At 39.9% G+C, this 23116-nt stretch overlaps 1 protein-coding gene across 6 annotated transcripts; it reads right to left on the bottom strand.

Moving 5' to 3' along the window:
• Positions 1-119: 119 nt before the first annotated feature.
• On the bottom strand, positions 120-22792 carry Ire1 (serine/threonine-protein kinase/endoribonuclease Ire1). Of its 6 annotated transcripts, none has more exons than XR_002679950.2 (18): positions 20769-22792; positions 13343-13510; positions 12792-13033; positions 12287-12510; positions 11670-11871; positions 11271-11448; positions 10897-11104; positions 10166-10311; positions 9706-9765; positions 9176-9474; positions 8721-8899; positions 8239-8303; positions 7915-8019; positions 7256-7433; positions 6940-7067; positions 6371-6562; positions 5159-6026; positions 120-564 (listed from the first exon to the last, which is right to left on the bottom strand). XR_002679950.2 is itself a non-coding variant. In XM_022832365.2 (18 exons), exons 2-18 carry the CDS (start codon positions 20952-20954, stop codon positions 5259-5261), a joined length of 3528 nt encoding a protein of 1175 aa, XP_022688100.1. In that variant the 5' UTR covers positions 20955-21155; positions 21285-22792; the 3' UTR covers positions 1989-5258. The 6 variants fall into 6 exon arrangements, 3 of the variants coding, with proteins under 3 accessions (XP_022688100.1, XP_022688099.1, XP_022688101.1); XR_002679951.2 differs by having other exon boundaries at positions 120-561; XR_002679949.2 differs by lacking the exon at positions 120-564 and adding an exon at positions 1989-4480.
• Positions 22793-23116: the final 324 nt, after the last annotated feature.

Below are 23116 nucleotides of genomic sequence, written 5' to 3'. Positions count from 1 at the left end.
AGTAAGCATTTATATGCATGTACAAACAAAAATCAGCAACAGAGTACTATTTTTACGAAAATTCCAGCTCGCTAGAGGGTAGATAATCCTTGCTGTGCCTCTTGGATTCATCATGGGATGAGCTCTCGAGGGCGTTATATGTCATATATAGAGACATATACAACGAAAAGCCCCACTGAGTTTCATTTACAGACAAACTTTAATAGGTATATGTGATAAACCTGTCGCTTATTAATACTCGATTATGCCAATCGCTAAAAGACAACATTTTTGGAAATATACTTTGTATCGAGTACAATGACGATAAACAATAAAGAGTTAGCCAGGTTGATAAGCTGACTCACCGACTAACCAATCGCTTAGCCAACCGATCCCTTCTTGTAGGACTGGATTTAAGAAGCGTGGCAGACCGATAGCCGCAAGAGGAAGCATCAATGCATCACGCCCAATCTCATCCTGGTGCCACTTTTTTCTAAAGCTGTCTCTCCCAGTCAAGGTACACTTCGTTGGGTGCTAATCCCAAGTTTGAAGATGCAGGCTTATAGGATTTCCTTAACTGACCTTCTTAAATTTGAAAAAAAATGTTGAATAGCAGATCTTAAGTAACGAACATTGACGAGTTGGCTATGGTAGGTGTCCACTGGAAAATAAATTTCAAATACCTTTTTCTTAAAATTGCAAGCTTTGTGTTGCTATGTCGAATTATAATGTTAACGTCATAGCCAGAGTTAATTCCTTTTCTTCCTGCTTGTCATGCATATCGTGTCGTTGTACATATTATTATTAATACGAATAATAATAATAATAACATATAATAAACTAGTTAAAAGATACAACCAACTGTGTGCTGTACGTCTAAAGCAAATAGTAGTTTATGTCGGTAAAACTTCAAATCCATCGAAAACCTTTTTTTTTTAGAGATTTTAGTACTGAATAAGCAGGCAGATAGAAGGACAGATGCCCGTAATCATGTTCTGATATCTTTGAGTAGCGCTAGCTAAATGGAGCTCATTGTGGTTTTGGATCGGCCGGTGGTTTCGTTGGGATTCTACAGTTTCACCGCGAGAAACGCGGTATTCCGCATAATCAAAAAGTGATTTGCATCATGCAATCTTCTATTTAAAGGACTTGAAAACGCAGAAAATTAAATAGGAATTAGATACGCCCTGGCGCGACTCTGTTCCATGCGCCAAGAGCTTCGTCCGATTATTAACCATGAATGTGGCATCCGTTGCTATAAACTGATCTCGGTAGCTACGCTGCAGTCATCTAAAAATCACAATATATATCTAGCTTCAATATAAAATCGCTGGTGGAACGTGAATCCGCGGCTATACCCATAAAAGCAACAGTGCCAGACGAGAGTAGGCAGCCACAGCTTGGTCTACGAGGGCCACTTTAGTTAAAAGGCCGTGGTCACTGTCTTTTCGTGGATGTGCATGAAAAGCTTTTTTTAATTAAACCAAGCAAGCAATTGCAGACATTTTGCAATTATTCTGGTAAAAAATTGCAAGTCCTTCAAGACGATTCCACATTGCCCAGACTACTCGTTTGCAACGGTTAAAATCAATCTAGTCAACCTTGAATTGCTTGACCATCCGCCGTGCTCGCTAAGTCTATCTGGCAGCAATTTGCGCCCAGTTTTAGGTTTCAAAAATCAAACGATCCTTGAGGCACTTTTTCATTTAGCACTTCTGCCTTCAAATTTTCGGCCGCTATCACCCGCAAAGGTATTGGAAGACATCGATTGATTTAGCGCTATTGTTAATCCTATGTAAAACTAGCTATATATATATAAAACCTATATAAAACCTATATAAAACCGGCATACTACTCAATTTCGTTCCTTAATTGATCATCTCCTATAGGGAAGTATTATGGTAGTTAATTGTTTCGTCACATATTTAAGTATTTTTATTAGCTCGAATATGTTCCCAGCCGATCGTAATCTAAGTAACACTGTTGAATTACGGAAAAGTGAGAGCACATCGAACGAACTGTTTGTCCTCTTTATTAAATCGCTCTAAAGGAGACAAGGTAAAACACACACGAACTTTTGTTATAGACAGGAAACTTCGCCTTTTTCGGTGCAACCGGAACGCGATTCGTGAGTGCTTGAATGTTCAGTCGTCCTTTGAAAAAGAGCATATATGATTTCAGTTGATCTTAGAGTACACGGTTTCATATAGCACACACAACAATACCTTCCTCATTTAAATGCAGCGTATATTATATTTGGTACCGTTCCAAGTGACTAAAAGCTTTCACCGCTGACAAAGATTGCCGAAGATGCAGGTCTTATTCTTACATAAACACGTAGACATACCCTCCAAAGTACAACAGAATTCATTCAATTTCTCGGTCGGTTTTTGTCTATTCAGGCTATGCTACTTCCGTCAATCAATCGCCCTAACGAAAAGCGGGGTCATGCGTTATGGCTTAATCTGCTGTATACATCAATTACGCTGCAATTATTTATAAAAGAAATTTTACAACGTTTCCGTAACTCGCATCGAAACGTCAACTTTATTCAAAAGTTCATGTGTTTCGTTTTGTACTGGTCTCAATCGTGAATTTCGATCGAAAATAGTGACGTCGTTAACGGATTGTATTGTGAAGCCTAGTGACGGGATCACCCTAAATTGCATGCCAGTAACATTTACTTATGCATATATTATTGTCATTTATACATGTATACGATTAAACGATCTGTAGATCTATATTGAGATGGATTTGCACTGATAAAATTTCGAGGCCTCGAAATTTTACAAAATAATTTTCATATTTTTCGTATTCATTTATTCGTCCGTCATAGTTTTCATATTGGAAATTTTTTTACATATCTATTTAGCCCTGAAGCAAAGCTTATATTAAAAAAAAAAAAAGTGAAATAATGGCTTTCCTTGACGTGACATAGGTAGCAATACATGAAGATGAATCCTGGCGTCAGAAGAGTGCATAAAGAATTGGAATTAACTGTTGATTCCATTTACTACAAAAGCAAAATGTTGTCTGTAAACACATGAAATCTAATAAATCCTCTGCTTTTACAATCAAGAAATATTTTACAAACTACCGCGATAGAGTTAAAATACTAACGTGGTATATATGTGACATCCAAAATTGGTCACTTCCTGAATTAGCTACTTATATCCTCATAGGAACACACGCCGAGCACCAAGCTTTACATAGACCCACCCTGATTTTTACTTAATTTTTCCTGCTCACTGCACTTCATCTGACCTTACGTCACGGCGAGAGGCATGTGTCTTCACCGACCGACTCGGAAAATAGTTGAATGTCAAACATGAAAGAATAAGCCATTAGAATGCCTTGTAATATCAGTCTCTACGAATAGTGCTTCAACTATCCCGCCAACGAAAACGTCCCAAGTACGTCATAACGTATGACCTCATGTGATACGAGATAGATAGAGCGGCGTGTCTGCTTAGGGTTGTTGTAGTGAGAAGCATTCTCATTAATAGTAATTACAATACAATCTGTACATATAGTCGCACATAGATAAATTATAATCGAAGACAAACAGACCTCGAATAATAGTAGAACGTCAACCGAAAGAAGCAGAGCAAAGTAACATTCGTGTAATTTAGACTTAAAGCTGAGATATCGATGAATTTGAAATCAGTGCTGCTTTTGTTAATACAAGCGCATACTTTCTATTGCCACATATGGTTTTATAGATGAGGATCTCTGAAGTACTTCTATAGGGCCCTTAATAATGTTTTGCTGCGAGGAACTTCAAATCTACTTTAAATTTTTGTGCAGATCTACTGTACAGTAGCTTCTCATGCACCATATGAGATGCATAAACATAAAATATTCACAAAAAGAATTTATCCTGCTATAGTTCTGTTATGTACAAATTCGTATAATTTTGTTAATAGCCTCTCACACTTCAAAGGGAAAAGCAATTGACAAAATTGATTAAAAAATCGATGTAGAAGTATTGTTTAATCAACATCAAGGCGTCGATTCCTACTTCTAATTCTCAAAGAGCACCCGGCCAAGTTTTTATTACATACGGCATGTCTTAGTTTGAATTCGACCACACGTTTCCAGCTGTCTCTTCTATACATGAAAAATAGCCAATCTATTTATATACATTAGCCAAGGAATACTGGATGTGCGGATGTTGCTCAAGCAAGCATTGTAGTTGATTCGATGACGGTTATCCTTTTATTGCGAAATCTGCACGCATAATCCTTGCTTGACCAGTCCTGACGGTGACTCCTGTCAGAACTGTCAGAGTTTCGGGATACAACATTTGAGTGCCGGCAGAATACTTTTCAATCCACGGCATTACTGCTAACGTGGAGGCGCCAAGGACGTCCTAATCGACCATCGCCACACTTGTCGGCTGTTCAAGTCTCGGAATTATTGTCTCGTCGTCCATCTATTTCACCGACCCATCGATTTACCTTGATGCAGTTCAGAGTACACGACTTACGCCGGATAGTTCCTTTGCATTAAATTACGTTTAATTAATATTATGCTTGTTTTACACAATATACAGCCAGGTGAGTTCGTAGGCTTTCTCTCCGTTTCTTTCTAAAAAGTTATCATCATGTCTGTCATTACCTGAATGATACCGTGGTAAGTCGCTCTTGACAGCTGTTTTTTAATTGCTGATAGAAATGCTGTATATAGTAATAGGGTGGTCTCGGCTTGCGGCCTGACCCACGACGAGAAAAGGACTAATCTGTTCTCTACACGAGGCTTATACTTTTAGAAATTAGATGTGCTTCCGTTCTGCTTTTTTGCTCTGCATTGCTTATGCAAGCTCTGAGTATCTGCTGAAGTACTTTGAAAACGTTTATCGTCACTACCCAACAATCTACGTTTGTTTTCGATACATTGCCGCCTGCTGCCAGAGTATTATAGCAGATATTCAGATTTTTACACTGCAGCCCGCCACAGTTTGTGAAATAGTCTCCTTTTTCTTCTTAATTGTCAATATATATATATATATATATATATATATATATATATATATATATATATTTTTTTTTTTTTATAACAAGTGTGAATTAACACGAATATCGATACAATAACACCTTGTCACTCTAATGTATGCATATACAAACAACTCGCTGTGGGAGCCTTGTAGATCCGCCAGTGGGTGCTAATTTTATATTACCATGATAATGCAGATTGCACGTTCGCGAGCGTCCTTATGATCTTCTCTCGTGATAACTGGCCATATCAGATGTTTCCGCATCCGAAATACGCGTATGAATTCATTTTTTCTTTTTTTTTTTGTTTTTCCTGGGCGGTTGTGCCTCTGACGCCTCATCCTGCGCAACCTGCACTTCAAGAACAGGTGAAACGCTCTCGTCAGGAGAACTCTCCTTTGCAAGAGATGCTGCAGGTGCTTCTCTTAAATTTTTTTCTGAAAATTCAACCCCGTTTTTATGACGTTCTTCTTCGTCCGCGCCATACTGCGTAACTGCCTGCGAATTGTTGTCACGTAGAATGGGCCCAGCTTGCGTCAGGATGATGGATCTGTCATGATCGTTAAAATTTCGATCAACTTCTCCCGTCATTACTTCGTTTTGTGGATTTTTGACACGTTTTTCATCGCTAGGGCTGCCACTGCCAGCAGTGTCTATTTTGTCTATCGTACTATTGGGGTTTGGTGTAGTAACTTGAGGCTGGTTTTCTCCTTGCTCCTGTGTTCTGGCAGTTCTTTCTGTTGTAGGACTGTGATTTTTCACTCGACTAGTGGCCCATGGTCCTCTGCTGTTTGGCCATGGTATCGAGTCAAGGTCAGGGTGGGTGGCAATTTCGACAGGTTCGGCTGGCGCTTTTGTTTGATTAGGGTTTTGAACTGGGTCTGGCGCGTAGTATTCGGCTAGCAAGGGCACGTCATGTCTGAAGTGTTGGATAGCGGCATACGTGTGTAGCAAAAGACGTGGAAACCGCAGTGTAAAGTACTCCATGTATTCATTAGGAATCGAACCCAGCTCGGCGCGCAGCTCTTCAGGCAGTTCTCGATAATGATGTTTCTGAAAACAATTATTAGAACGTTAAGTTTCCTTTATAAGTCATGCTGTTCTATTCATAGCACCAAGTACGATTTTATCAAGAATCCAATCAAGCACTTAGTCGAAGTAGAAATAAAACAAGCATTGGTATATATTCAGCAGAAACAAATGGATGATAGTAAATATGAGCATAGTTAGAAAGCTGTGGTTAGGCGCTTACATTACTTGTAAGTGAAGCCTGGTATCTATAAACAGCATTTAGCATTAATTTCTCAAAAGATCAGGCGCTTTACGCGTTAAAATTTTTAACTAAAAGGATCACTTCGCGCAATACTGTAAACAAACTTGAGTTTTAATTAGATTACCTTGTTCCGCAGCGCTCTAAGAAGATCTCTAATGGAATTTCCCTTGTAGCTGCGAAAACGTCGCAGATCTTTTTGCAATTCTGTGGTGATTTGGTCAATCCAGTTAGAGCTATTAAGAATTTTTATTCCCGCTTTCTCAAGAGCTCGTACTACCGGGCTAGTATGGGGTTCCTTTTCGACTCGATCCGACACCTACATATTGATAAGAGTAATTTACCTTTTATATCTAACCTTCTTCGCCATTAGACACAGTCTAATTAACATTAGGCTAATATGATTAAAATAGAGCCGCCATCAAAATCTAATGCCTAATGTCAGTGTTCACGGACAAATTGTATCAATGACGTCATAAGCCATCCAAGAAGTGAAGCAATTCGGTTTCCAAGGGGGTTAGTCTGCTTGTTTTAAGTACTCATTCATAGAGTACGTAGAACAACAACTTAGTATGTCTTTACTTCTGTGGGGTGCGCCGAAAAGCACATTCCACTGTTAGAAGTTATATGCTCAATAGTGCCTAGTCTCAGAGCAAGTATGGCCTTTCATAGCAAGGACACAAAAATTAAACCAACCTCCTGGAAAAAGTTGAGTGTCCGGTTTGCATCCCAAAAGGCAGGATGCCGCGTTACCTGGGCAATGGTTGGCCTCGCCGATGCATCCATTGAAAGCATCTGATGAATTAGGCCCTTTGCGGTCAAATCTAGCGGTAAGCAAAATTAACATTGTCAGCAGGAAGACACTAAACGAAATAACTAAGAAAATTCAATGTCCTTTTTTCCGATAGCCGGCCCAGAAAAAGTAATAATACGAGCCGATAGAAAGATTAAAACGCAGAAGTTGCCACAATCGGCCAGTATTGTGAAGCGAGTATGAAGGTTCTTTCTGTACCTTCGTTACTGTCGCCTAACGCGGCAAGTGAGACCTTCCCGCTGCGAATATTGGCCTGTCGTTCGAGGGTGTCTCCGAACGGGTGTTGTCCACCGCTTATCACGTAGTACATGACACAGCCAAGAGAAAAAACATCGATTGCTTTTGTCACCCTAGACCCGGTATCGTCTTCTAAAACCTAAAAAACCAAATTAAACCAGTTCTGTAAAATACACTGCAGATTTAGTGTTCAATGATAAATTACGTACGAAATATTTAAAGTTTCGGTTGATATTGTTAGGCATACTTCAGTGCCTTTTTCACCATTACGCGCGTCACTAAGCTAGGTTATCTGCCACAATGAGTTTTTTGTGCTATATAAAAGCTGAAACATTGATCAGTTTACGACAACCTAACTTTGCCGTAAACTTATATCACAAGGCATGTTTTTTTTATCTCTCGATATTTGACGTAACGAATATCCGCCAAGTGTTAGCTGAATGCTTTATAAAAAAAAAAGCCGATCCTCAAGGTGCTAAGCCGGAATTGATGCATCGAGTCATCTCCTGTATAACGGCAGTATCACTGAATGGCCTAGGACAAGTGCCTAGTTGACGATTCGATTCACTGTATGCAACTGCGAAACCATTAGAGCAATAGTAAGCAGGCATATCACCAACCTCAGGAGCAATCCATCCCGCGGTTCCAAGGACACCGCTCCTCTGACTGAAACTTCGAGCATCGTGTGATAACTTTTTGCACAATCCGAAGTCTGAGATCATAACCTGAAGGCCAAGAAGAAAGAAACCCCTCGTTTTAAATCAGCATGCCACTCTTGGAGTTAGTACGGCATACAGTGAAGTTTCATTTTCAAGGAATGTCTCGTAGATAAATATACGAATATTTATAAGTTTGCATAAAGTAGATTAGTATCACAATACGGGTAATTGTAACACAAGTAACTTACTGATTTAACTGAAGCATAAATTGTGGATGTCGGTTACCTTTAACTGACCGGTCCGCGTAGCCGTTGAGATAAGTAAATTCTGCGGTTTGACATCCCGGTGAGCTGGAAGAGCCGTTGCAAGTAACAATCCTTAGCTGACAAAACTCATCACATATTATCTCCACTTACGGAGTTATCAATGTAATAAAATTGATTCTGCCAGCACATAAAATTGAAGAATTAGCTCCAAATTATTTCACAGCACATGTGACTATATGTAACTGTCGCAATAGCATCTTACTGTAATTTCTACTTTTCAAAGGACTGAGGAACTCTCGTGGAATCATTGCTATTAGAAATAATTGTTTTAGCAAGAGTTTTTTTTCGATTATTTGAAAAGCAGAATTGAAAGTAAGTCGCTAAATAGGCTGTTTGAGCTAATACTTAACGACAGTACTGAACGCAATATTCAAAACAATTATATAACAAAAAAACGAATAGAATTCAGCGGTAAGGTTAATAATAAGTTTACTTTCTTACCGATATTTAGATTATGTAAATGCTCTAACCCGGACGCCGCTTGATGAATAGCTTGAAGTGGCTGCAGAGGCGGATTACCTCGATCGAACGACCGATTTTCAACGTACTCTGCTAAGGTTGCTGCACAGAGCTCTAACGCGATGTAGTAAAAATTCGCGTCTTCTTCCATACAAAAATACCTATCAAATAGGAAAAACGCACTTTGAGTTAGGCATCCGGGGTACGATCAAGCCATTTATCACTTGCTTAAAGTCAAATCCAAGTAACCTTGTTTTCGGGAGAAAGCTGGAATGCACTAGCTTGAATTTTCTTGTAACTGACGCTTCATATAATTTCGAACGTCCATATAAATCGGAAGAGAATAACTGTACAATACGAATATATCATACAGATGCAAATTGTGGTAGCGCTTAAAAAGTCACGTAAACACATACAGAAAAATTAAAATTGTCTACCTGACAACGTTTGGATGCTCGTCGGTCTCCCGAAGTAGCTTAACCTCGCGATGTGCCAAGGAGTAACAGATCGGTAGTATTCGTTTAACAGCAACGGGTCGGCCCTCGAAGCAACCCTTAAATACAACAGTACCGTTGCCACCTGAACCAAGTTGTTCTTGGACGGTGTAGTTAATTTTGCCCACGGTATATTCTCCATTCTCATTCATCTCCAATTCTCGGATAGGCTGGCCAGTTTCGCCAGAGATCCGCAGGTTAAAGCCATTGAGACTACGAGAAGACTGATGAAGTGCACGAGCCTGGCGTACAGAAAAGCAGAGCAGTGCACACAGAGCTAACGTGATCAGACAGAATTGTTTAAAGTAAGGAGAACATTGCTCACAAGATTAAAACGTAGAAGCTTCACCGTACGTTAATTTTTGGGTTAAAAAGTTCATTATAAAATAACCCGAATTCTTATATTGAAGGAAGTAAATATGGGACATTCGTTGCAAATTATAAAGCGCGCATAGCTTGCACAAAATGTATACCTGTGGGTATAGGTGGAAGCATGCTGCTATCAGGAAAATAACAACAGCAGCCAAAGCCACCTGAAATAAACATGAAAATAAAACATTGAAGCACATTGGCAATATTTCTTTTACTCTAAGGAAGTTATATTATATATCAAGAAATAGTTGATTATTGCATCGCAGAAAAAAGAAAGTTTGATTTAGTGGCAGTAGTGCATGCACTACGTTCTTCTTAAGTAGCCAAATTTCTGAAATTAACCCTTACAAGCCAGTTAGTCCCAAAGTTTCATTGGGCCTTAGAAAAACATGTGTAGTTCTAGGACGCCATTTAATAAACCTTAAAAGATGCCGAAAACTACGATATGTCTTCATTTTTAGCGCAATCTCTTTAAAAATTTAGCCTGGTTTTCTAAAGCTTTAAATATGACTTTAACAAAGTGGCACAAAGTTACAAAGTATAGCTATAGGTACACAATACCTTCAATACAACCTTGATCCAGTAGAGTTCATCGGAGATATTTTGCACGGCCTGGTCGTGATGCTCTAACGGTTGGCTTCCAGCAGTCGAGTACGTCTGCGCACTTGAGTCACGTGTACGTCGAGGTGGAACTTCAATAATACTTCCTATACACAGACATGTATTACGTAAAAATCAAACATTTTGCTGTTCTCTGTTGTGTTCTTTTATTAATCATACATATGAATCATTACCATTTGACACGAATCCGTGTCATCACTAATATTTTAATTAGAATAAATCTACTTAACAGTACAGTAAATTGACCTATTTAGGACATATTTGAATTGAGGCGAAATTAGTGATTCCGAAAAAGTCACGTGAAGGGTGAAGAAAGCCATTGTTGTAAGAGAAGAGGTGCGCCTCTAATAAGCCTGGATATATTTAAATCTATTCAGCTGTAAAGATCAACCCGAATTTCCTTTACAATATGCACTAATTCCCACAGAAAGTTCCCAAGACAAAATTGTCGTGCAGTAAGGTCAACGTAACAAAAAGCCCGCAAAATGCTATTTACACACTAGTGAAAAATTACTAAAGGATTTAAGCTCTAAAAGCCGTAAATCTATGCACTGTTTCCTAATATTAATTAGTGGCGTATACACGTAAGATCCTTAGAATAAATAATACAGCATAAGGTCGTCAGTTTAATCACCTAATTAAGATTACGATGTACAAATCGACCTACTGACCTTCTTGATTTTGGTTGAAAGGCGAGGAAGGCTGAAGAAGCCCAGTTGTCGGACCTTGCGAAATTTGGCGGCGCGGCACAAGTTGGCTTACAACGCTGTCTGGCATTTCATAATAACCCTTAAAAAGTTCACCCTGACGATGCCCCTTTGAGCCGTCTTCGTTATAAGGTCCCTCGAGAAGAGGTACGTTCCGTTCACTGCCATCGCACTTATAATTAGACATAAACAAATTACCACGAACACATTTAGCTTTGGAGGATTAGACTCCGGAGGTTCAGGACTAGAGCATTCCAAGCAGACTACTGAAATGTTCACTTTAATTGCTTTTCTAACAAGTATTTTTTTAAACGAAAGATAGTAACTCTTGGCCTTACAGGTATGAGTGGCACGCTTTTGTCGACCATGGCTGGTAGAGCATAAATTTCTGCTGCGTCGGGCTGTGTCATATCTGATTGAGATGATGATGCTACATTCCCGACATACAAGGCAGGAAATAGCAGGCTTTCATCCCACTCTGACATCAAATACCTTCTCCATGTATTGCGCAGAATCCTTCAAAAAAATAACCAGACCGACACCCAATAAAAGGAGTTCTATATAGTTATTCGTCTCACACAAACTACGTGAATTGACTGAATCGATCCTGCAAAGTTCAGATGAATTTTTAAAGCTCATGGCATATGCATGTCAAGGTCGGGCATCACCAGAATCATTAAAGCAATCTATGTTCTTATGCAAATATTAGGAAAGTATAAATATAAAATGTTAATCACCTAGTGCCAATATCGTCCATAGTCCTTTGTGCTAGTGACATGAAGGGCAGCCTTCGAAGGTTTGAATGTGTATCTCGCGGGTCATCAATTAAATAGAGCGCAACGATAGGTGAGTCGAAATCCATTTCCCAAAGAAAATCACCCGTCTTTTTAGCGAATGTCATCACTCGACCGCGCTCGGACGATGCAAAGTGTGCCAGATCTGTAAAAGAACATGAGTTACATAGGTACCTGGATTCGATATTTTATGGAACCTTATCAATTCCATATGACCCTGTAGATCGTTTGATAATATGGAAATTCCTTCATGGACAAAATGCATCATTTACAAGTCTCTTAGCCAAAATCATATCGTAGAAGCGCGTGCACGATTTTACATACATACACCTATAATGGAGTCTTGCCTCTCATTTACTAATGTGATATGCACATCGGTCGCACCTAGGAAGATCTCGTTGAGAGGAACGAGCATTAGATTTAAATTAACAAATAGTCGGACAATGCACGACGCCAATGGTCGTGACAGATGTGCCAATGGTTTTATAAAACAGAACGAGTTGAGGGGGCAATAGATAATTGAACAAACCCCAAGGGTCACAGGACTAGCTTCCACTCACCATATTCTGCGTGAGCGACCTCTAGAATATTGGCTGCCGTTGCAGCGTAGTCATAATATGTGGCATTCCATCGTCGCTCGCCTGTGGCTGCGTCGAACATCGCGATATGGTACTCACTGCGACCGATATACGCAAGACCAGCTCTACCTTGAGGACAAACCGAGTCTGAGCCGTGAAACGAAATTGTCTCTTTCTTTTGGCCTGACGCTAGATCAATAGCAAACCTGACAGATATAAGAACGACATCTTTGTTACTAAAGACAAAATTTTTTGGCTGCAAGCCAGGACTCTGCTGGGAATTGACCTCTCTTCTCATTTGTGCATGGTAGATAATCTAGTACCTCTTATCGTACATTTCGAGGGCGCCAGTGCTATCTTAAGTCTTGGGCAAACTTAAATCAGTATAACTGGCTTGAAAGCGACGGTCACGCGCAGCTTGATCACATCGATTTGATAAAAAAAATAGTAAGACACTCTCTGTATTTTTATTTCAATTTTGGTATACCATACGTCACGCTTTTGCCCCGTATAGAGCATTCCATCGGACGACCGACAAGGAGATGCTGTAACAAGTTCAGGTATGGTGAAGGGAAGCTTTTTTATGAACGGCGTACGAGAGCGACCGCTCGTGCTACTGCCAGCACCATGATCAGCTTCATCCTGTGATAAAAGTATATACAGAGAACCATCCTTCGGATCCGGGAGGAAGCCGGCTCCCCCAGGCGAAGTTGAGCTACTGAATGGAACCTATAATAGGCACAAGGAAATGTTAGAACACCAATGCATCTCCAGCCTTACAGCATTTAAAAAGATAATATCGAATTATGATATTTTAAATGACTCGAAATTCAAAACTCGCCGTTACACATGAATGAACCAATTAGCTCTGTTTAAGCATTCTTAGTCTCGCCTAAGTTTTCAATTTGTTGAGCTCGATCGTGAACTTACTTGGCCTGCCAACACCATTTGCTTGGCTTTGTTAGGATATGTCCAATACGATATAAATTGTTCAGATATATTTATTATATATCTTCAGTTATTTTGTGACTGACGCACCTTGAGCACAGGATTCTCTCTGATGGACCACTGTATAACACCTGTGTTCTTATCGACAGCCGCTAGCTCGCCATTAAGCATTGATACCAACAAAATAGGGTTCGATTGAGTACGTGAAACGTTCGATTTTACGTCTTTTCTTGTCGCTGCTGGTGAAGTAGCAGTTTTCTGTAAAAGAATGCAAAAATAATCAAGTCTTTAGTAAAAGCTAATACATCCTCCAATACTTACACAAAAGTTACAGCATAGGTAAGATTTTCAAAAACTTTTCAAAATGTTTACATTGTCAAAAACTGAAAATAGAATATATGAACACCAAATGTTTAAAACCAAGTATTGTTACTTAGATCCGTGTTTGGTGCCTGACCGTACGAAGATATCGACTCCGACTATATCTAAAACAGTCGTACCACTTAACCAGAAGTTATGAAGATTTCTCCGAACTAAATCGTTAACGCTTAAGCCTGATGGGAGGTTTTATTCGCGTATACATGAAATAACATAAATAGATCTGAAATGATCAGCTCATATCCACTCCATTGGTATGTTCCATGGGGTCGTAAAATATCGGTCTGGGTTGAAAACTTCATCATGCCAACGGCGTTGAAAGTAGTAAATGACACTTCGGCAAATGCCATTGAGTACCTGCGTCGTAATGAAGAATGAATCAGTCTAAATTAAAAAATCCATATCGTCTTGTTCTCTATTGCATAGAAGACAGAAGAAGTTTTGACGTACGCATTATCTGCCGTTGTTTTCTCTGCATTAAGCACAAGCATTGCGTTTATTTTTTCCTGAAACTTTTTCATAATGACCTAACCTTTTAGGAAAAATCGTATCACAGAAATCCCTTGCCCATCGACAGTCCCGATCATAAGTAACTGATCGGCACCCTCCTGAGAATGCTTTTTCTGCCCATTTATAAAAGTATATCAGATCATAAAAGGCGATACATTAATAGTAATACCGAGTGAAAAGTCAAAAAAAACTATGTTCCCGTCCTGTACTGCCGTTAAGCGTTGCTTCGACCAGTGGGCTCTTAAAAGGGAACAAAGTATGCTTTCGCCCGATTTCAAACTTAGACCTCCTCATTTAGTAGGAAGACGTGTTAACACTGTACGGTGACGGGTACGCGAAAAGAAAGTGAAAAAACAGGAACAGGTTGGCATCTAGCACATTTTAAAATACATCAAGCAAAAGAAACAAGGGTAGCTGTAATCATGAACTTTTATCGTATAATTTGTGTTAGAACTTGCCTGAAAGGCTGAGAAACGAGGTTCGCTACTACATATATTCTTAGCTAAGGGTGCCTAATTTGAATAGAACTGGAAGCAGCATCAGATAGGAATAACCCGATGGTACAACACCCGGGTCATACGACGGATGCATTAAAATTTCCTATATAAGTTCTTTCAGTTTTCGCCGGTCAGATAAACATGTATGTGATCCAACGTTGTGATGGTGAAAGGCGACGCCTCTTTTGTTCTTAGTTCTGACGGTTTTTTTAAATACCTTGTTATAATCTTGTTAGATTTTGACAGTAAGGGTAAGTAATAAGTAAATTATGTCAATCGTTTTATCGTCTGGCGCCAGTCTGGCTTTGTTACAGCTACATAACTGCACATTATTGTTATATGTTATCGACTTTTCTCACCCGTGATCAGCTACTTTAAGTTTGGCTCAATTTGGTTGCGTTTGTGTAAGATTTCCTGTTTTGGGTAAATCCGTGTAGTACCCAAACAACGGGCTTCTTTGTAGCCACCTGTTTCAACTGATTTCAAAACTATTCAGTGGTAGATGTTTAAATCATGGGGAGATCGTGGCTACTGATGTGTCGGTGTTGCTCAACTTCCGTAACGGTTTTATCAGCAACAAAAATTTTATCAACTGCTTAACTACTACGAAAAGCATCTTTCATATCAAAATTTTTGTATAAAAAAATGGTGAAAACTCTTTTTGGGGCGTTTCTTCCGATTACGCAGTTGATCAAAAACAGCGCAATTTCTGTTTATGGGCTTGGACAGCATACTTTTAGCCTTAATAGTTTAACTGTAAAAAACGCGCATATTTGCATACATTTTACTGATGTTCAAGGCGTTCTACCTTAAGTATAAATGAAGGCATTCAAACAGTTTCATCGCATCTACTACTGCTTTCAAATGACACCGACCGGCACGACGCGATTCACTACCTAGGAACTGTAACTTTAAAGTTAATTAGCTTGAAAAAGAGTCAATTTTGACTTTTTCAATAACTCGAATTATTAGTGGCGCAAATCGTATGCTAGCAATAAATTCTAAGCACATGATGTGCTTAGAATTTATTTCTAGAATTGCATCTAAACAGATACGGACTGTTGAATGAAACGGCATATTCTACAGGTATCATTCCAAATGATTATGTTAATTTTCATATAAACTTCTCCATTTCTAAGTTGAAATTTTATGTTAACACCGTTAATTTTTAATTCGGGATCTAAACTACTCATTAGTTACTTTCAGAATTATTCTTTAAATTATCTAAATGCACAAATAACTTTATCATAGTAAGCGTGCCTCAAGTGTTGACCCAATAAAGCGTCGCTCAAGTATATTCAGCAAAAAAAAAACAACGAAATTAAATGTTGGCCTGGGCCAAAAAGCCCAGAAGGTTCAAAAAGGCGTAAAAGTGGCGCAATCATCGAAAGATACTTTTTTTTTTTTTCGAAAATGGCTGCTAACGTCTGTAGCGAAAATTCGAAATAATCAGAAAGAGAGTTCCAGATCATTTGAATTCGAGCTTTTTCAAGCTGAATCATGTTGAAGATTTGTTTCATTTTTTGCTGTTATACCTCTTCATTGAATTTGCCATTTGAATATTACCAATAACGTGAGCGTTCGTTCCAGGTGATAACTCTGATGGAGGTTCGTCCCGTGTTTAGAAACTAGATAAAAGCTGATCTTCGCGAACGAGATGCACGAGGTTTTTGTCATGGTGAGTTTTCTCTTAAAAACAATTGGCTTTTGTATACTACAAAGAATAGCGCATGAACAGAGGTCTACCATGCAAAGTGGGTCAATAAAACTTACTAAAATTCAGACGGGACACCTGGTATATGCAGAAGATATACTTATTTCTTCACACCTGTAATGATTGCAATCCGTTCTCTTACAAGGATTGCCCAGAGACAAAAACTGAAAAGACACTTATATACTGTAGCAAGAATCAGCATAGGATTTAGAAACCGTGAGGTTCTACTTCCTATCAGCCAACAACAAAGCTAAGGCAGTCCGCTTCATTTGGATAGCACCGGTGGAGTGGTTGACGAAGACAAAACTGCGTAAAAGAGGTAGATTTAGAGTCGCCCGTAGCGAAATTTGACAATAGAATGGACACAGAATGGGCTGAGAAATACGAGCGGCCTGCGAGGGAACGGCGATGGTCGTCGAACCCAGTTGAGGGAAGCGCTTAGATATCTGCGAAGAGTAGCTCGCGTTCGGTTCGATTTGACGTCGATGCAGAAAAGACGTGAGAGAACTTTAAAGAGAGGATGTGTGAGCACTTTCGTTTAGAGAAGGTTGACTTGCTGGAACAGTCCATCTATCGTTACAGGGAAATACGCACGATGTTCAGTAAGGTCGTGAGCCCCAGGCGGTCTTTCCTAGATGGCCTAGTCGTAATTCTAGTTCAGTGTGTTCTTACATAGCATTCTAAAGACAACGATGTGAGCACCTTTCGCGGACTTGCCTACCGCGGTAAGACTCCTTGAGTTCGTCTGGGGTCATGCAAGATTATACACCGGAGAAATATGGCACTTACGGTGGGAGCGTCCCAAGCTAACTGTCTTAGCTCGGCATTGAAAAACACTATCAGGCTTAACGACGGGACTGCAGCTTGAATAACTGGTCAGGCCACAGAATCGTTCTCCACAAACCTTTATAACGGTGCGGACCTCGCGGAGCTACTGACGAGACATCTATGGCCACAAGTAACCAATGAACTCCAAGAAGGTTAAAACATGGGCAATTTCTTACATAAACAAAGCTCCTTTTACCGTTCTCGCGCAAAAAAATGGCTTCTGAAATTGCAGGCAACCGAAGCTTTGCGGTGTTCTTTAAATGTAACAAGGTCATCGAAGCGCAAAGATAATTTCTACGCCTAATGGCATATTATTTTTCGGACAAAAGGATTTGGGTGAAGGATTTGGGCTAACGCACCTACGTACGTAACGCAGCTATAACGTGTGCTAACTTGCGGGAGGACAATAGTCGTCGTGATCGCTACGTGTTACTACCAGGCCCATGAAAAAATGCTTCAAGGCGACCGGAGAGTTAGCCCTGTGGATCTGTTGTGGATTCGTGCCAGGCACCCCCGACGACATCGAAATCCGTTAGTTATGGTACCCGCTAGTCGATTTTGGAAACCATAATGGAGATGCGCTTGCAACGTATCCGTATGGACCGCGAAACGTTCTGAAGTTAAATGTCCTGGTCGCAGGAATATATCAACTGCAGGACAAGAACATTCCTCGAGATTTGCGTAATATACCATCGTTGTGATAAAATTTCATATACGTTATTTATGCGAAAACGCTAGACTCTGTTAGCCAATGACAAAGCTAAATAACTCCGCTTATAGATTTTTTTTCGCGTTTTATCGCTATTTGGTCAGCTTGAATGTTTATTCATTTTATCTGAATCGTTGTGTACCCCGTTTCCGTTTGCGACGATACTTCTCCTGATCTGACTGGAAGACAGCGATAATCGAGATTAAGGGTGACGGACTAATAAAGAAACAAAATAACTCATTGGTTTACCAGTCCTAAAGCAGTGCCAAATCAAAAACAAGCTATGTTTTATGAAGCTAAATTGTTGCAATACATAACCACCTAAGAAGAGTGCAACTCAGTTGACGAGGGACGCGTATTAATTAACAAATTAAAGTGGAGCGCTCCATTTCCGCACGCGTTGCATCACACGTCGATATTGTCAGTGTATTATATATAGTAGCTTTTTAGACAGAATTTAGGATTTATTGGCATAACGCTTCATTCAAACAAAACTCTATTAGCAATATATGCACAACACTGCGGAAAACTTCGAACAAGGATCAAAAATCGCCAAGGACGGACAACTGTTTATTCCAAAGCCACGCAGAACCATCATTGTTAGACAAGACTTCGTGTGGTAAAGTTGACTCCGGAGAACGGTACGTACATTCTTACGGTTCTCACCTCTCGGGTGAGATGAAATTCGTCCGCATATTAATACTGACGTCACGCAACAGTTGGCTTTATACTGCATAGCAGAGCCTGTTTACGAATCATAACCTTTAACATGCTTGGGTTTATAACAAATCTAAAACACCGTCTCTTCCAGCCATAATCACAGCCTTTTATAAAAAAAAAAAAAAAAAAGAAGGAAGAACGTATTTTCCTATTAGTTTTATGTAACTGACCGATACTAGCGATCGAGAGTGATTGTTGACATTAGAATCTGTTGCTTCACTTACTTGGAATATAAGTAGTAGATATAACTCTTCCCAGGATATCGGACATTTTGCAAGCAACAGCTCCAAGTTTTGCCAAGCACTGATAGTGAACTGGTTTTGAGGTGAAACTAGTTCATATAGTGTTTTATTATAGTGGAAAAACGCATAGACTTGACAGCCAAGCTTTAAATACCACAGTAAAAAGTAGCAGTAATATTAAACAGGCCAAAATCAAAGGACATAAATGCGGTTGTAACGAATTTGTTGTAAACCCATAGTGCTACATGAAAAATCGATGAAATTCAAAGTTCCTTTAAGACAATCGGCTTCACTGGCCTACTCGCATCATTGATTTAACATGATTGAGTTCGCTTGGCTTGTTCATTATGACAGCGATGTTTGTTGAGAGTTATGTTCCATCGGCACACATGAGCTGATTAGTTTGCTAACTGTGCTTATTCCTGTACCTGAATTACTCAATTATTACTGTGCCGACAGTCATCTCATGTCGGCGGCCATCAGATTGACAGAAAATTCTTGTCTGGTCGTCATTTCTGCCAACGCCTGTGCGAGCAATCGCATCAATTTGAACTCGTTGCGATTAATCACTCAAAATGTTTATTTAGTACAAATAGTGTTTTCACACGGTTATTTTAACGTTCAACAAATGAACACAAGAAATCAGTCCTTCGTAGTAGAGGACAACGATTGCTTAAAAGTCTGCATACCTGTTTTAGTTATCTCTGGTCAAGCAGCGAGACTTTTCAAAGCATCTTCGTCGATATCATTTCCTCGTACAACTGGAAGCTTGGTGTTATTGGCACAAATAGTAGATAGGCGTTTTTTTTTTAAATAAATTGTGGGATATGAATTATCGTCACGCTTCTGACATGGTCAACTTGCACCCGGATACCAGTCAACAAGAAAGAAAGGCCGAAACGATGGGTTTATTTCTATTAAAATAGCAAATTACCAAATGTTTTCTACTCGATAACGTTTTTTAACTGAGAATTATAGCACGTTTGCCTCTTCAATCTGTCTCAAATCTATCACTGTACATTAATATGAAAATTGGAAAGTAAAAGGCCACAATTTATCACATCTGTACAGCCTTATCCAAATGTTTTGCCTAGTAGAAATTTTATTTCCCTGTAAATATTATATATACAATCAAATTACCTTAGGTTTCGTTACGGTTATCATTTACTGTATAATGAGACCGTAAGAGCATTATCTGCTAAAGATGAAATATCTACAGCGACATAGGCAATGGAAAAGATGATGCATTTGAATGTGTATTTCTGTTATTTAGTTTGACATACATTAACTCACGGTTTTTATTTTGATCACAGTTATATACATGGTGAAATACACATATATATATGTGTGTAAACTCTACAATATGAGTCATCATTTTATACGCGCAAAGTGCGAAAAGCTGATGGAGTGTACGGACCAGGCATGGCCAATACACGATTTGCATAACGTCCGCTGATCGTTTCCATCGACAACGTGCGATATTCTTTATTTGTGATTCTGGTTTAGGCTATCGCTGTCGAACGTAGCGCTGAGTCACTGATCACTGATACAAATAGACTATGTTCATCAAAAAAAAAATGTTGCTCTTAAACGCCTTGGTAGACGGTTGTGGGATGAGGAAATCGTGACTTATGTACAAAAAATGAAATATTTTTAGTTGACAAAATGCATTGACAAGAACATAACACTAAGGACATCAGTAAAGCCTTGAACGCTGTCAAAGACCGTCATAGACACAGAAAAAAAAAGTGACCATTCTGCGCGAAAAGCTAGCATTCTAGGAATCACTAGCAGGCATACCCAGGAATCAGAAATAAGGTCGTATATTTAAAAATAAAGGACTGGTTCCCTTAACACATTGGAATTACTTGTGATTTGGCCAACAAGCCTTTCCCACGCGTTTTGATAATGTACCCACCTGTTCGGCCGCGGAAACGTGTCCGGTGCAGAGACAAATGACCAATACTTGTACGAGAGCAATTTTTGTGAATGACATCGCGGTTCCACGAAATAACGCCATGTCTTTACGAAGCCAAATTCCTGTTTTTCTGAAAGGCCCGCGCTGGCGATGTGGCATAGGTCTTGTTGCAACGACCGAACCCATTTTTCGTCTTAACACGTTTCTAGTTGATAAGTTTCACCTACCCTGCATCGCGGAATCTTGACGGATCGTAGGGCAATCTTCTCCGGGTTAGAAAATCCACCCCAAAACGCGTTTTCTCTCTAACTTTGGACGAACGTAGCGCCGGCGCCCAGACGTGGGACAACGTCCCGCGCACAAAGCGCTGCACTCCAGTACAGTCGACTGTCACACCCACGGTTTGAAAAACAAAAATTTTGATAGTTCACGGTAGTAACACAAATACACGCACACACACATACGCACACACTACCAACAATAACAACAGCAACAAAAACCTCTCACCCCTCTCACCAGATTTCCAATCTACGGCCGGTTCATCACTAGCGCTTAGCTGCAATCTTTTGTCGTCGCGGTAATTCGCACGATCTAAAGTGCTGCCAGTTTTGGCGGAACGTACTATGACAGTCATTGGCCGTACTAGCGGCTGGAGATAATGCCGAAAATGTTTTTCGCGTATTGACAAATGCTGTTGTTTTTCCTAATCGAAATCGAACCGATTCCATTCGGCAGAGTGACTCACACAGCAGATCTGCTATGTAGCATAGCTCCTACCTTGTCGAATTTTTGGAAATTATTAATCAATTTTCTTTTATAGTGGCTTTTACTGCTGCATATTTTTATCGTTTGAAGTATTGTCTTTGCGGTTATTTTGATGGTTGCATGTTGCATTGAAGTTTCTCTGAGAGACTGTCACGTTAGATATTCCCTCTGGTATTATCATATATATGACCGAAGTGAATCTTCACGTATCATCACCGTGTTGATTTCCAATAACAATGTTCCATTCTCCAGGAAGTTTATTCACTCGTATCGATGCGTCCTACTATTCTACCCAGTAACAGTTCATTGAGTTGAAAGTTTTCGTCAAGGAGCTTGCCATACACACGCACGCACAGGACACACACACACGCCCCGTAAACAGTTCATTTGATTTTCATTATCCCTCGTGTCTACTTCGAACTAAAACCAAAATCATTGCAGCAGCAAGACACACATCTAATGCCATACACTTCAGTGGTGAGAAAATCTCTCTGATGTGAGTGTTACTCTTCCGTTAGTTCGTCTACCGAATTGGTCCAGAGGCAAATATTCCCCCAGAATCTCTCGTAGATGGCACCAGCGCTACTCGAATTTTGTGCGACACCTGTCGAATAACTGTACACGATCAGCACCGCATCTAATAAAGCACCGAAGACAGTCTTTGCCGCTGCTAATGTTGTCAACCGCTGTTATGACTGACTGCGACAGCATCGATCTGTGGCGAGAACATCAGACCGCCGATGTATGTCGCTGGTCGACATACGCTGCCTGTGACAGTCTCTTTTTTCTCTAGCGGTCCTCGTACACAACTGACCGACTGTGGCAATTAATACAGTTGCCTTCGGTTTTTTCCTTCCCTCTAACACCGCTTGTTATCACAGCAACATTTCTCTAGAGTCAATTTGCAGAACACAATTACTGATCATGAGCCAGACAAACGGCAGATGCAGGACACGCGAAGCAAGGTACATCGACGGCGAGAGTCGCTCGTTGCGGTCCAAACGAGTCTCCTTGTACCACAACAATGTTACTACGGCTGCGGCTGCTGCTGCTGCTACCCACTGCGATCAAGAGTGTGCGAAACAGCTGTTTAGCTACAGAGAATGGTGGATCAGTAGAGGGAGTCGGAGGTAAACAGATAGACAGATAAACAAAACAAAGTAGCGGGTAAATTTGAATTTTCAAATAGGACGACTACGGCACACGCGGCGATAGTGGTCTGATGGGTAAAAGTAGGAAAAAAGTTATGGGGTCTTATCGATTAGTCGCCTAAATATAAATAAATAAGCATGCAGTACAAGAAAAATACACGAAAAAATTACTTGTTAGGTGCAATCTAAGAAACAGTGTTGCAAATAGCTTTGTAAGCGCTTCCTACATTCGTGGGCGGACCGTAGAACCCCGAAGCGCATAATGTTGCAGTTTGCCTGTTGGGCCTGTTCTTTAGCAAAATGGTCACCCATCGTTATAAAACGTACCTACGAAAGTTTTATTGTAGTTATTAATGCACACATGATACGAAATATCTACTTTGGATTAGTAGTACTGGTAACCTAATTCATTTTATTAACAGCTCTCTAAGT

This window comes from Varroa jacobsoni, unplaced genomic scaffold (genome assembly GCF_002532875.2).
Source record: "Varroa jacobsoni isolate VJ856 unplaced genomic scaffold, vjacob_1.0 scaffold_388, whole genome shotgun sequence".
NCBI classification, from domain to species: domain Eukaryota; kingdom Metazoa; phylum Arthropoda; class Arachnida; order Mesostigmata; family Varroidae; genus Varroa; species Varroa jacobsoni.
This window is presented reverse-complemented; position numbering and strand designations above follow the sequence as displayed.

Excerpts from the sequence above, each read along its gene's own strand:
- Ire1 (XM_022832364.2), bottom strand. The coding sequence starts at position 20,954 with ATGGGTTCGGTCGTTGCAACAAGACCTATGCCACATCGCCAGCGCGGG. Across the intron at positions 11,872-12,286 it reads GGTCGCTCACGCAGAATATG|ATCTGGCACACTTTGCATCG; the intron begins GTGAGTGGAAGC and ends GTTCTTTTACAG. Across the intron at positions 11,449-11,669 it reads ATGGACGATATTGGCACTAG|GATTCTGCGCAATACATGGA; the intron begins GTGATTAACATT and ends ATTTTTTTGAAG.